Below are 15124 nucleotides of genomic sequence, written 5' to 3'. Positions count from 1 at the left end.
GCTAAAAGTGGGGTTCACATTTTCCCTGGGTTAAAAACCGAAGTGCTTCATATATGAAAGTGATTTGGACCTTGGATTCTGGGTGTAAAATCAGAATAGGCCATACTCTGCGGCAGGGGTGGGAATAAGCCAGTGGTCTGGTCCAGAAGAAGGTTCCAGGTATGTGACTGCTGCAAATGTAACACTTTTAGGAGAAGCCCTGGTTACCTAAGGCACTCCCATCACCTGGTTATACATGCGTCCCTCCAACTGATCCAAGCCCACAAGGACAGGTGGCTGTGGGCCCTGAGTGACCTGGCCCACAAGCAGGCTGGTGATAGAGGGGAAGTGAGGAAATGCACCCAATTTGGAGACTTGGCAGGAAGGCAACCCCACAACAGACTAACGGATCAAAATATGTAAGAGCTACATTTGGGCCACACTCCCCTCTAGAAGCATGGACATAGGGTGCCTGGGTGGCTCAGTTGGTTAAGCGACTGCCTTCGGCTCAGGTCATGATCCTGGAGTCCCTGGATCGAGTCCCGCATCGGGCTCCCTGCTCAGCGGGGACTCTGCTTCTCCCTCTGACCCTCCCCCCTCTCATGTGCTTGCTCTCTCTCATTCTCTCTCTCTCAAATAAATAAATAAAATCTTAAAAAAAAAAAAAAGAGTCTCTTAAAAAAAAAAATAGAAGCATGGACATAAAAGCAGGCTGCAGAGATCATTTGTATAGTGCCAACAAACCTCATCTGCAGCTAGGATTGCTTCCATGGGAAGCCCCTTGGCAGATTTCGTAAAAAATCTATATTTGTATTCACATAGGTAACATAATTTCACTACAGGAAAAACGTGGCTAAAGGTGTCCACTCATATTACTTATCCTTGCCTGATTTCTTATCCTGAACATTGTTCTCCTTAGATCGGATTTTGGCTCGTTAGGCATTGAAAAGCCCCAGAAGAATGTGTTTCTGCCTGGATTAGTTTCCATTTTCCATTCTCACTGAGCGTTCATAAAAGCCTTGGCCTGTATTACGCAACTGGCAAAGAAGGTTCAACCTTTGTGTCTCTTTGTTCTGCTGTGAATAGACCTTCTACATGGTGACATGTTTAGAGTCCGGGCAGGAGCTCTCTGCAGGGTGGTGGCTGTTCCACTAGAAGCATTCTTTTCTTAAAGCCTTAAGAGGTAGGCTGCAACTTATATCCCCATTTTATTAAAGGAGAGGAAACCTCCAAGAGCCCACAGCTGGTGAGTTGAAGCATCATCAGGACTTAGAGATCTTCTGACTGAAGGCTGAGGTGCACACGTGATTGTCATTCATGCCCAGATCCGGAATCACCGAGTCCACTCACGTGGTCACCCTCTGGTGCGCAGTAAGCTCAAGGCCAGGATGGCTTTGGGGTCGAGAGCCCAGACTCAAGTTCTAACTCAGGCTCCACCACTTAATTGCTCAATAACCTTAAGCAAATTTAGTTCCCACACATGTGAAAATGGAGATAACTGAACTTGCTTTATAGGATTGTTGTAGGATTGATTGAATTAGTCCAAGCAAAGAGTTTAGAGCCCTTAATCACTCAAGAAGAGTGATAGGCTTTAAGACTTAGTTGATCTTCCCACTGGGAGGACCAAAAAATAAATTACAAGCGGATTAAATGGGAAAAGCAATAGAAACACAAAAAAAATTTTGAAAAGAACACATATGCCATAGAAGATACCATAAAGTGAAATATTGGCAAATGGGAATATATAGTAGTGAAAATTACATTAGGTTCAAAAATATTGAAGGAAAAGGTAAATGATAAACTGGGAGAAGACTGCATTGTGTTTGAGAGCCAAAGAATTAATATCCTTTATATATTAAAAAATCTAACAGACCTAAGAAAAACAATACATATACATCAAGAGAATAGATGCATCAAGTAATATATGTAAAACGAAGTTCCGTTTTTCTATTATGAAAATTGCAAAGAAATCATAATGCAACCTATAATACTCAGTGTTGGTTAGCAAGCGAGAAAACAGATGCTGTTAATGGAAGTGTGTTGGTTTTATTTTTTTTGGAGGGCAATTTGAAAATATGTTCCAAGTCTCTTGGGCGCCTGGATGGCTCAGTTGGTTAAGCGACTGCCTTCAGCTCAGGTCTTGATCCTGGAGTCCCAGGATCGAGTCCCACATCGGGCTCCCTGCTCGGCAGGGAGTCTGCTTCTCCCTCTGACCCTCCCCCCTCTCATGTGCTCTCTCTCAAATAAATAAATAAAATCTTAAAAAAGAAGAAAAAAAGAAAATATGTTCCAAGTCTCAAAATGTCCACCTGATCATTCCACATCTAGAAATTTATAAGACACATCAGAAATAATCCAACACAGCATTATCTTTAAAAAGTGTTAAATTGACAACCCAAATTCCCAACAAGAGGGTAATGCTTGAAATTGTCTAGTTCTTGGATGGGGTAGCTTCAAAGTATATTTAATGACCTTAAATCTCAGACAGAAAGCTAAGGGGACAAAATGGGAACACAAAGACATTTCTAGTACAACCCCAAATTTGGAAAAATATGTGGGCAGGTATATCCATATTAAAAAGCCTGGAAGCAAAAATATCGAAAAGGGAAAAAAAAAATTTATTAATAGCAATGATCTCGGGATGGGAACTCACATTATTTTTATCCCAAATAGTTTTCTGTATTTCACAAATTTTCAGTGAAAAGGAGGAAAAAGAATGTCATATTGGAAAGATTAATTGATCGATGCCCGATGTCCTGGCCAGTCCAAGGGTTCGAGTCCGCTTTCCTTCGCAGAGGTTTCGTGACTTTGGAGGTCTTCGAGCCAGGCATAATCTAATACGCCAGATAACCTGGGGGTGATCTCACCGTAAAAACACGCATGTTTTAGGGCATCCCAGGGAAACCTGAGGGCCAGGCGGCCTTTGCACGAGGAGCCCTCCGAGGACAGGGCTGCGGGGGAGCCCACGACGTCCCGGGAAACGGGCTGCGCCGCTATTCTCGTCACTACGGGGCTCCCTGCCCCAGGGAAGAAGGCCAGACCCGCTGCCTGGAATCCGCTTCGGTGTCATCAGGTGGCCAACCTCCGGCCATAGCGCGCCCCCCCCGTTCCAAACGGCCACCTTTTCAGGGGTGTCTTCCTGTATGTACCCCATCTATCGGGACGCCTGCATCATCACAGGAAGCTCTGCAATTTTACAGACCACCTCACACAACTCCGGGTGCCAGACACAGCTGAAAAGATAACATTTCAGGCAAAGTGGCGGTAAAATTCAAGATATTTAACCTTCACACTCTAGTCAGAGTCCTTTCCAGGGAGACCCTGTAACATCAAAGCAGACGGGGCAAAAAGCACGCCTCGAGCCAGCCAGGAGTCGAACCTAGAATCTTCTGATCCGTAGTCAGACGCGTTATCCATTGCGCCACTGGCCCTGTGCTAACCCAGCCCTCGCAGTGATGTAGATCACCCCTGTCGCAGCTTCAACAGGTTTCTCTACACCAGCGCAGCGTTTCTGCCCCCGCGCCGCGGCTCCCGCCCACAGCTCCCACGGCTCCGCCTTTCTCAAGTCAACGCTTTCCGCCAATCCGCAGCGTCTACGTCACGGCGCTCTTCGGCGCGCTCCAATACGCGCGCCGGACAGCTTCTTTCGCACTCTCTAGAGCTCGCACTAAGTTTGTCCGCGGCCGCCTCCCGTCCGCTGGGGGCCGGGTGGGGCGGGGAGAGGGGCGGGACGACCCGGGCGCTGCGGCCGCGGAGCTGGGTGAACGGTAGCGCGGTGGCTGAGGTGGCGGCGCGGGGCGGGGCAGGCGGAAAGAGGAAGAAGGAGCGAGTGGTGCACGATGGCGGCGGCGACCTACGAGCGGCTGAAGCTGTGAGTCCTGCGGGCCGGAGGCCGTTGAGCGGAGGGGCCTGAGGGGCGGCGGGCGGGGCGGCAGGTGCGGGCCACCCGCCTCGGGCCGGGCTCCTGAGTCCCGGGGCTGCGGGCCGGTGTGGGAGCCCCAGGCAGTCGGCGCCCTCCTCTCCCGGCGCGGCCGGTCCGGGAGCTGGTAGGTTGCGGCCGCCCCAAGGCCCAGCCGGAGTCGCCACAGGCCCGGGAGCCCGGGCATGACAGCGTCGCCGGCCTTCTGCGCCCTGCTCGGCCTCAGCGCCTACGGCGGGAGAGCGAAGCTGCAGACCGGCTTCCAGCGAGCCGGGGTCGGCGTTGCGATGCGGCAAACTCGGGGCGCGCTCCTTCCCACCCACTTTGTTTGAGAGGTGGCGGCTAAATTTATCTTTATTGCTTAGCAGAGGAAAAGAGAAGTTTGTTGTTGTGTTGTGGTTTTTTTTGGTTTGTTTTTCTTGTGTCATGGACCCATAACGGCACGTTAGAGTCCACGCACAGATCGACATACCTTATCTGGGCACCAAAGCCTGCCTGACCAGCCTTTAAGGCAGGAAAAAGAACAGTCGATACTCTTGAGATCCTGAAGGACTTACTTGGTTTTTAAATATTATACAGCTGAAGCACAAAGCAGGTTAAGTTCCTGTTGACAGGCAGAGACCATTCTTGAGAATTTTGGCACTGCAGATTGACTTTTCGGTCAAGCCAAGTTCTTGAGGCTTTGAGAAAATAGGCTCTGGCTGTTAGAGTTGTAAATTAAGTATTTGTAGGTTCTTTTGGCTTGTCCTGAATAAATAAAAATGTGCATTTCTTTTAGCATACCGTCAGCCCCTTGGGTTTCTTGTCTCTGAATAACTTTGTTCTACTTTGGGTTTAATACTTTACCTCTAGACTGAAAGGTCCTAGTCTGAGAATGTCCTTGACCTCAGAAGCAAATGTAATTTTGGGGAAGCTTACCTTTCCCTAAATGAGCTAAAATACCTTGGGACTTAGGCAGAGGGATCATATTTCCTTCGTAGGGATATGAGGACATCAAAATGTGGTTTGGGCACTTCCTATGCTCTGGAACCTCAAACTCACTTAACTTTCTGGAAGGTTCAATGTAAAGTTCCGGTGCAAAATTGGGAGTGAGGTCCCAATCTACTTGACATGAGATGTTTTGCAGAAAAGATGATTACTTTTTCCTCAGCCCACTCCTTTGCCACTTTCATGTACTGGAATCCTCGTTGAAAGCCCCAGCTGCACGCTTCCCTCCACATTTTCCTTGCCAGGTTTCCTTATTCTCTCCCAGTTCCCCTCTGCAAGGTGATCACCTTGTTGGTGAATGAATCCAGCATAATGTCTTTGACCAGGGTACTGGCTAGGCCAGCGTCACGTGTGCTCTGCTGGCTAATTAGGTTATTGTTGACTATCTGATAGTCACTGAAGGGTTTGATACGATCCTACACCAGGTCTCAAATGTGTTTAAGCAATATGGAGCGTTGGCTCGATGCAGTTCAGTGTTAGGTTATGAAATGCCGTTGAATTTTCCGGTGGCAAAGATTGAACGGGATGGAGAACTTGAGAATTCTGATGATTGCTTATATGTTGCCAAGGAGTCACTATTCATCAGTCCAAACCTGAAAAAAGAAAAAGCTCTATAGCCATGAAAGAGAAAGGAAATTTGGCCCTTAAGTAGTGGGGATGATGCTTTTGTATTGATTTTTGTAGAAGTGGGGACTATGAATTTGAGTGAGAATGTAAATCTGGGTTATGTGAAAGTCAGTCTCTAATTTGTCACTCCTTAACTTTATTCCCCTGAGAGAAGTTTTGAGTGCCAGTTTATATGTGAAGATCCAACTTTCCTATAGTTTTGTTTTTCTTACCAAGAAGTTTGTGGGTTGAGGGGCGCCTGGGTGGCTCAGTCGTTAAGTGTCTGCCTTCGGCTCAGGTCATGATCCCAGGGTCCTGGGATCGAGCCCCGCATCGGGCTCCCTGCTCAATGGGAAGCCTGCTTCTCCCTCTCCCACTTCCCCTGCCTGTGTTCCCTCTCTCGCTGTGTCTCTCTGGGTCAAATAAATAAATAAAATCTTAAAAAAAAAAAAGTTTGTGGGTTGGAATCTCTCTTTTTGGCCCTTCCCGCTCTGAGGTATGCAGTTCAAGGTTCTTAAATGTGGCCTCTGACCAAAGGGGTGTTCTTTTTTCGATGCATTTGGACATGGCAGTAGTTTCTGACCCATGTAAGAATTAGTAGGACGTAATAGCCATTTTTAAAAACATGCCTAGAGATGTTTTAAGAGAGAGCCATAGTTTGAGATAGTTTGATCATTTATTACAAAACTACAGCTACTCCTGAGTCTGTCACAATATTGAAGCGCCCAGGATGTTAAATGGTAATTTGTTCTACATTATGTCACTCATTTGCAGTCCGTCTCTGTCCTGCTATGAAGTTTACCTTCCTCATTATTGCCCTGATTTTATCAGCTGCTCTCCTGCTTACAGTCTGCAGTTCCATCTTGCCAATAGGACTGAGCCCACATTTCTTAGTCATCTGGATTCCAGCCTCTTTCTAAGCTAACCCTTAACCTTATTTCCCCTAATTGCTCAGTGCATTTTTTCCCCTTTCCACTGACTTGGCCACCCTCTTTTAGCCTCAAGCTTGGGCTTATTTTATTTTGATCCTTCTACCAAAATGCCTTCTCCCCTGTCTTTACATGCTAATCACAATCATGGACCCATGGTAGAGCTGAGTGATGCAGACAGAGACTTAGATTCACATCCTGACCTTGTTACCTGCTTTGTGTCACGGCCGTGTTACTTAATCTCTGAATCCGTTTTTCATCTGTGAAATGAGAACGGTCGTACTTCACAGGATTATTACAATTGAAAGAGAGTGTAGATAAGATACCCAGTGTGATTTACAGAGATTCACTTTCTCTGAGAAGCTTTTTCCCCACATCTTTCCCTTCACTGAGCTCCCAGAAGAGTCTACTGTCACAGGGATTGGACACCAGACGTCCATCTGGCTTGCACATTCTGTTTCTTAGGATTGATGTGCAGTGTATTATCTCATAGACAAGAAGACTGGCAGTAGAATGATCAATCCATAGCACTGTTTGCCTTTTTTTTTTTAATTATTTATTTATTTGAGAGATTGAGAGAGAGAGCACACGTGCACACATGCATGGGAGTGCAGGGGAGGGTGGAGGAGCAGAGGGAGAGAGAAACTTTAGCAGACTCTGTACTGAGCGTGGAGCCTGATGTGGGGCTCAATCTCCTGACCCTGAGATCAGGACCTGAGCCGAAACCAAGAGTCAGACGCTCTTTTAAGTGGGCTCTGTGTGGAGCCCAGTGTGGTGCTTGAGATCAAGACCTGAGCTGAGATCAAGAGTTGGATGCTCAACCCACTGAGCCACCCAGGCGCCCCTCCATAGCGCTGTTTGAACTACTCACTTTGCCACCTAGAAATGATGAAATCATTATGGTGCATATGCTTTGTTTCTCCCACTAGGTTGCAAATATGTGGAACATATTCAAAACGCCTTAACATTGATTTCTTCTCTACTCCTCCTCAGTACCTAGCATAAAGCCTTGTGCAGAGAGATTCTCAGTGAATCACCTAAGTAAATGAACTTTCCAGTGTAGAGATACCACCAGCATTTCAAAATGAAACACTTGGGTACTTTGGAATGTATTCTTTTGAAGTAGCAGCAGCTTAAGTCATTCCATGTAGATGGTTGTCTTCCAATGCCTCTGTGAAGTCATAGGTTGATGTATATCCTCCATCACTGTTGAAGGTGGAAGTAATTGCCCTTGGCCCCACAGTCAGGTCACACAGCCGAGCCATGGCAGAACTGGCCTTGGAACACAGCAGGCCCAGAGTCCAGAGATCTTTCCATTACACTGCATTATTCAAATTGCCTTTTTTTCTTATCAGATTGCTTTCACCTTAGTCCTTGGATGTGCCTGGTATAGAAGCGAGTCCCTTATATTTGAAAATAGTTGACATGTCCATATGGAAAACAATATTGATATGTTCAAAATTTAAAATTCTTTTAAAACATCCAGGCAGTTCTAGATAATCTATTTTGTGACTCCTTTTTTCTTTTTAAGTTACTTGTGTAAAGCATAGATAATGTCAGACAATGATAAATTTGAAATTACCAAACAATTACAACAGAAATCCATTATTGGAAACATTTAAAGAACCCCTGCCTTTGAAAGGTCAGCTGAAATAGGCGTCAGAAAGGAAATACTTTAGAAAGAGAATTAGGCTGCAGCTTGCCTCTGGAGAAGCATTGTTCCCTCTGTTAAGTCACCTTTCCTTGTAAAAGACTGCCATAGCTGTGAGGTCAGCGGGACAGCTGTGACGTGACCCTGACCAGATGTAAACTGAGTCCCACAGCGATGAAGACATATGTGGTCTGTCCAGTACAAGCAGCAGTCAGCTTATTCACTCATCTCTTTGCAAGGCAGGATAGAGGGAAGGGAAGGTTATAAATGTGGGCACAGATATGCAGAGTTTATATCCAAGGTATTCGTTGGCTTGGGGGCTCAGGCTGGAGAGTCTAGGTTAGTGCTGGGCTGCATCAGATCACTTGCTGTGCATGTTTTAAATGCATATTCCAGAGCCTCACAAGGGGCCTACTGAGTGGGGAAAAAAAAAAATCTCTCAAGGTGGGGCCTGGGAATCTGCATGTTTAACGTTAGCTGTCCCGGTGGTTCTTAGGCACTCTGAAGCCAAGTGAGAACCGGAGCATACTGGGATGGTAGAACAGCATTCTTTGGAAGGCTTGGGGGCCCTGGAAAATTTTGCTGGGGATTAGAGCTTCAGATTAGGTGCTGTGAAAGAGTCTGGGTTTTGGAGCTAATGGTTCTTAGCACCTGCAGAGAATAAGAAGTAGGTGGGACTCCAGGGTTTTGAGGAAGAAGATGGAATTAAAGTGCATTAGCTTCCTGGAAATATCAACTGGGATTGGGTTGTCTGGTATGAACCTGGGCTATAAGAAAGGTACCCTAGCAGTGGCTCAGTGAGGCGGGAACCCCTGGGACCCAAAGGGCGGATGGATGAGGGGTGGTGGGAGCACCTTCTGGGTATAGGTGTAGTGGGCTCAGAGGACGACCCTTCTTTACTGTCTGAGTGTTTACTTTTTGCTAGCCAGGTCTAGTATAATGTTATTCCTGTATGTTTTGAACCAGAGGTAGGATAGGTTTATTAAGACTTTGATTTAATTCTTATGTAAGATTTTTGAGGATACATGTTTTTGCCAGAGTTTTGTGACTAGAGTCATTCCTCCTCCCCCTAGTCCCCAGCAGTCACCATTCTTTCTTTTCTTTTCTTTTAAGATTTTATTTTTATTTATTTGATAGACAGCGAGAGCAGGAACACAAGCAGGGGGAGTGAGAGAGGGAGAAGCAGACCCCCCGCCGAGCAGGGAGCCTGATGGGGGGCTCGGTCCCAGGACCCCAGGATCATGACCTGAGCCGAAGGCAGACACTTAACGACTGAGCCACCCAGGCGCCCTCTACTTTCTTTCTCTGTGAATTTGACTCCTTTAAGTACGTCATAGAAGTGGAATCATCCAGTGTTTGTCTCTTTGTGACTGGCTTATTTCCACCTAGCATAATGTACTCAGAATTCATCCATGTTATAGTATGTGTCAGAATTTCCTTTTTAAGGCTGAATAATGCTCCATTTTGTGTATACAGCATTTTGTTTACCCGTTCATCCGTCAGTGGGTGCTTAGGTTGCTTCCACCTTTTTGGCTGTTGTGAATGATACTACTGTGAGCATGGGTGCATAAATATCTCTTTGAGACCTCGCTTTCAATTCTTTTGACCATATACCCAGAGGTGGAATTGCTGGATCATAAGGTAATTCTATTTTTAATTTTTTTTTTTTAAAGATTTTATTCATTTTTTGACAGAGAGAGACACAGTGAGAGAGGGAACACAAGCAAGGGGAGTGGGAGAGGGAGAAGCAGGCTTCCCCCTGAGCAAGAAGCCCGATGCGGGGCTCCATCCCAGGACCCTGGGATCATGACCTGAGCCGAAGGCCGACGCATAACGACTGAGCCACCCAGGCGCCCCGCTATTTTTAATTTTATTGAGGAACTACCATGCTGTTTTCTTGCACTGGCTACACCATTTTATATTCCCACCAATAGCTCCCAGCATTCCAGTTTCTCTACATCCTTACCAACACTCATTATTCTCTGTTTGTTTTTCATAATAATGGGCGTGAGGTCAGCAAATAGTAATATTTTTGAAGTGGGTTAATTTTGCTCTCGGGATCGGACAGGATTTTGAAGAGGTTAGTTGTTGCCTAGAGATGTAAATGTTACATGGGGGGGGAAAGGAATGTTTTTAGACACTAGAAAATCATATTGCCAAGTCTGAAAAAAATTAAATATATTGCTTTTCTTAAAATTTGACAAGGGTAATTTTTTTTTTTAAGATTTTATTCATTTATTTAATTGACAGAGAGAGACAGCGAGAAAGGGAACACAAGCAGGGAGAGTGGGAGAGGGAGAAGCAGGCTTCCCGCCAAGCAGGGAGCCTGATGTGGGGCTTGATCCCAGGACTCTGGGATCATGACCCGAGCCGAAGGCAGACGCTTAACCAACTGAGTCACCCAGGCGCCCCGACAAGGGTAATTTTTAAAAAAGCACTCTTAAGAGCTAGTGAATCCCAGGTAGCTATAAGATTAAATATATATATATTTTTAAGATTTTATTTATTTGACAGAGAGAGATAGGGAGAGCAGGAACACAAGCAGGGGGAGTGGGAGAGGGAGAAGCAGGCCTCCCGCCAAGCAGGGAGCCCGATGCAGGGCTCGATCCCAGGACCCTGGGATCATGACCCAAGTCAAAGGCAGACGCTTAATGACTGAGCCACCCAGGCTCAGATTAAATGCATTTCTATTAAGTATAATAGAATTGCCTGCGTTGAGTTTAACTCTTAGTCCTCTGAATTTTCTTTTTTATCTCATACTTGGTCAGCAATCGATAAAAGCAAAATAGTCAAGCAAATGAAAGCAGTCAGAGTAGGAAGTGATTGTTGTTTAAGTATTCTGCTATTTTGATGTATCTTCCAGAATATGTGTCCTCTTAACAGAAAGCAGAACCCAGGGTTGAGAGAAACAAGGCAGTAGTCTTGTCCCATTAGAGTTCATGGTTCATGCCTGTTGGATTTGGACGGCCTCGCCAGACAGTTTATACAGGACCAGAGCTCTTTTTACTGTACAGTATTATTTTGAACTTCAGAGATTGATATCAACAGCACAGTTAATGACCATATAATCTTCTTGGATGGAATCTCCTTGTCTTAACTTCTGAAATGTATTTCATAGAAAAAGTAATGTGAGAGTTTAATGAAATGAGAGACTTCACAGCAATTGAGGGCCATTCTTTTGGCTGTAGAGAAAGGATTTTCTCCCAGATTTTTGGTTCTCATTGAAGCTTCTGTCTCGGTTTCCATGTATTTATTATGTTGAGAATTCAGTATAGCCTGTTGGCTGGTTAATTTTGAAAAGCTCCAGGCGGAAATTGGCACCAGTGACACTTTGTAGACTTTCTAATCAGAGAACTGTTCCCTCTTTGCCCTCTTGTTAGTTACGCCATACCCTCCAGTCCAGTTAACGTTTGACCCTCCAAGATCTTTCCTTGGCTAGGAGAAAGGAAAACAATTTTTAAATCCTTTTTAACTGTCACTGAGCCAAAGAAAACATTAGTTAAGGGCCATAGAAAAAACCCAGCTTAATGTAGATACTTGCTGACTGATTATGTTGTATTCTCTAAGAATAGTGATTGAGCTTCTGCAGTCGTCTTGTGTGAGAAACACCAAGGAGAATGGATAAGCAGAGTCCTTGTCTACAGAGACCTGGTAGCCTATTTGGTGAAGCTCCCCAAACAAAAATAACAATAAGACCATGCACACCAGCAAAAATTACACCACTGGATGGTTTACTCAGGTGTTTCTGATAGTAAGTGCTAGAGAGCTGAAGTTAATTTCACTAGCTTTTGAAATGAAATCTGGGGAGCATAAAACTTACAGAATACAATTTACTGGGTAAAGCACATATACTTCAGGTCAATAGTAAGGGCAATTAAAGAGTGGTGGGAAGAGGAAGACCGCAAAGGGATGTGTAGATGTCTCTGAGTTGAGATGACACCTGCTGTGATCATTAGTGGGATTCTGAGTCCTCACTTAGGATGACTCTTCTTAGAAATGTTGATTAGCTGGCAGTCACTGTTCATATTTTCATTGCTCCAATTCTTAAGCTGTTTTCAGTAGCATTATCCGAATAGGCTGGTGGCAGCACCAGCAACTTGGATTCTAGCCGCATTGCTCTGAGAGGCAGGATCCAGCAACTGTCCTAGAGCCTTTGTTGGGCTAGAATTCTCTTATCTCGATCCACAATTACTCTTATTTTTGTTTTTGTTATTTTAACACATTATTTATGTATTTATTTATAAAATATTTTATTACTAGAGAGAGTGAGAGAGCACGGGGGTGAATGGAGGGAGAGGGAGAAGCAGACTCCCCACTGAGCAGGGAGCCCGCGGGTCAGGGCCAGGCTTATCCCTGGACCTCGGAATCGTGACCTCAGCCAAAGGCAGACGCTTAACCAACTGAACCACCCAGGCGCCCCTTAACACATTTTTAAAACTTAATTTTTATTTTAATATAATACCTGTATATGGTTTAAAAGTCATCAGTACACAGAGCTTATAATAAAAGAGAGCACCCTTCTGCACTCCCAATTCCTACTGTCCCAGGGACATCGACTTTCAACTTGTTAAGCAATTTCTTCTGGTATTTTACTCCACATTTCTTTCTTTCTTTCCTTTCTTTTTGTTTTAAAGATTTTATTTTTTAAGTGATCTCTGTACCCAGCATGGGGCTTGAACTTAAAACCCGGTATCAAGAGTCATATGCTCCAGCGACTGGAGCCAGCCAGATGCCCCTTTATTCCACATTTCTGAACAGCATGCTTGTACTGCTGTTTCCTGCATTTTTTCAGTTTTAGTTATCTGATGACTTCCTACAGAGGATGAGAATTTAGCTTTTATACCCCTCCCTCTTTTCCTCCCTTCTCCTCTCAGTATATTTATAGTAAGATATTCAGTGTTCACATTGCTGTGCTCATGTAGATAGGGTTCAAATGAAGTCAGTAGTATATTTCCTCGTAAAAATGTTTTGCTTTTCCTGGAATTGAAAGGTTCCTTTTATCTTTTTATTTGCATGACTTTTTAAAAACTGTGCTATTGCTAATGAATCTTCAGTCTATGGGACAGCAGTAAAATTCCTCTGAAACACCTTGGGTAACTGAATTCATTTTCTTCTCTGAGATTTACTTCTGGGAGCCCAGTACCCCCTGCTTCAATCCGTACTGGCTTTTCTTTAGGCCTGTTGCATAGCTGTGGTCCCAGACAATACCTTCGTCAGGAGAGTTTTTTTTCCACTTCTGTCCTGTTTTGGATTCTCAGACTGCCTCTTGATCTATTCCATTTTGGTGAAACAAACTTTTCCTTCTAAGAGAGATATCTTTTGAGATGTTGTACATCTGAAGGTGTTTTCATTCTATCCTCACACTTGTTTGATAGTGTGGTTAAGATAGAATTCTCAATTAGAAATTATTATCCTGTAGAATTTTAAAGACCTGCTGTTGAATAATGCAGTGTGTTGTTGCTGGATAATCCAGTAGTGTGACTGTTGAATATTTCAATGCTGCTTTCTTCTTTTTAATTTTTTTATTTTTTCTGGAAACTTTAGGATTGTCTTTGTATGGTGTTTTGAAGTTTAATGCTTAGTGTGTCTGTGTGTTTTCCGTTTTGTTTTTGTTTTTCACTATTTCTTTGAAATATTTTCTTTCCTTTTTTCTTGTGTGCTCTTTTGGAATTCCTGCTGAATTTATGTTGAATATTCTGGATCAGGCTCTTCTCTCTTTCCCCCTCCCTCCCCCCCTCCTTCCCTCTTTCCCCCACTCCCCCCCACTTCCTTCCTGTGTTTTCCTGTTTTAGAGCTCTTATCTTTTTATTCTGTTCTCATGGAGAGTTCTTCAGTTTTATCATCCAGTCTTTCTGTTGAATAGTCAAATTATTATTTCTGCTCTCAGTCCAAGAATATGTTCTTGCTTTCTAAATGTGCTTTTCTTGTTCTTATTTCATGAATGCAATGTCTTCTCTCTGAGGCCATCAATTATAAATGTGTTTTGAAGTTGTAGTCTGTTCTTGGCATAGTTTGTTTATCCAGAGTTGTTTTTCTGTTTGTTTTGGACTCTTTCTTATGTGATGGAACCTTTCCTAATATCTGGTGATCCTTGACTGTCATTTCATGTTGAGGAAGGAGGCACTAAAAATTGATTGGAGGGTCTGCTTGTGGGTCAGGACTTACCAACTGGTGGCCTTTGTGTAGAGTGATTGCACAGGAACTCAACTCTTTCATGTTGAGGTGGGAAGCTGAAGGTCAGCAGTTGCTGGTCTTTGCTTTCAGGACAACAAGTTTCTTCAGAGACGGTATTCAAAGCTCCTGTGAGGGCTCAGGGAGAGGGATGATGTGAGCTGGGCTGCCAGCATTCTGGGAATCTGGCAGAGGAAGAGGGTTGGATGAGTTTTCCAGTCTCTAAGTAGACCTTCTTTGTCTCCCAACTTCACTTGGCTCTCTCCCTGGTCCTCAGCTGTGCCTGATGTCTGGAGGCCAGAGAGCATCTTCTCTTGAACTGTTCTAAGCATTAAATCCCAGGGTCAGGGGGGACAGGTGCCTGCTGTAGGTTTGGTGGGGATCTGAGCGACTTACACAGACTGTGAGCCACCTCACCCCTACCTACCCCAGTCCTTAGTACCTTTTCCTTCTGGTTCTTGAGGCTTTTCAGCATTCTGCTGCTGGAATCTGCTTGCTTTGTTGGCTCTCACCCCACCGGTGATGAGTCTCTGTGGTGACTTGGTGAGTCAGCCCATTTCCAAGCACTCTCCCTCTTCCAGACCTGCATTTGAATGTCTAGTGTCTGCCCCACGTGCTGCACGCACCTGTTGGTACCCCCCAGATTCCATGTTCTGAAAGAATATCAGGGCTTTTTTTGGTGGTTGGTGTTTACTCTTGGAAATTCATTTCATTCTACTTCAGTTAAAATTTTAATTTGTTGATCTTCTCATTTCAAATGTGTCTGTCTAGACTAGAAGTGTTAATAGAAGTGTCACCTTCTTTTTTTTAAAAATTTTTTTATTGTTATGTTAATCACCATACATTACATCATTAGTTTTTGATGTAGTGTTCCATGATTCA

The 15124-nt window shown here is 44.4% G+C and overlaps 1 protein-coding gene and 1 non-coding gene across 2 annotated transcripts in view; one reads left to right on the top strand and one right to left on the bottom strand.

Moving 5' to 3' along the window:
- Positions 1-3337: 3337 nt before the first annotated feature.
- Positions 3338-3410, bottom strand: TRNAR-ACG. The gene has a single exon. It is a non-coding gene; the product is annotated as a tRNA-Arg (tRNA).
- A 340-nt stretch (positions 3411-3750) lies between these two features.
- The window catches only part of SACM1L (SAC1 like phosphatidylinositide phosphatase), a 58706-nt gene continuing 47332 nt past the window's right edge, over positions 3751-15124 (top strand). The window contains exon 1 of the mRNA XM_034998210.1: positions 3751-3850. Coding sequence (XP_034854101.1) covers positions 3819-3850 — 32 coding nt within the window. The 5' untranslated portion in view covers positions 3751-3818. The remainder of the gene's footprint in view (positions 3851-15124) is intronic.

Source organism: Mirounga leonina, unplaced genomic scaffold (assembly GCF_011800145.1).
Source record: "Mirounga leonina isolate KUSES-001 unplaced genomic scaffold, KU_Mleo_1.0 Mir_94, whole genome shotgun sequence".
NCBI classification, from domain to species: domain Eukaryota; kingdom Metazoa; phylum Chordata; class Mammalia; order Carnivora; family Phocidae; genus Mirounga; species Mirounga leonina.
This window is presented reverse-complemented; position numbering and strand designations above follow the sequence as displayed.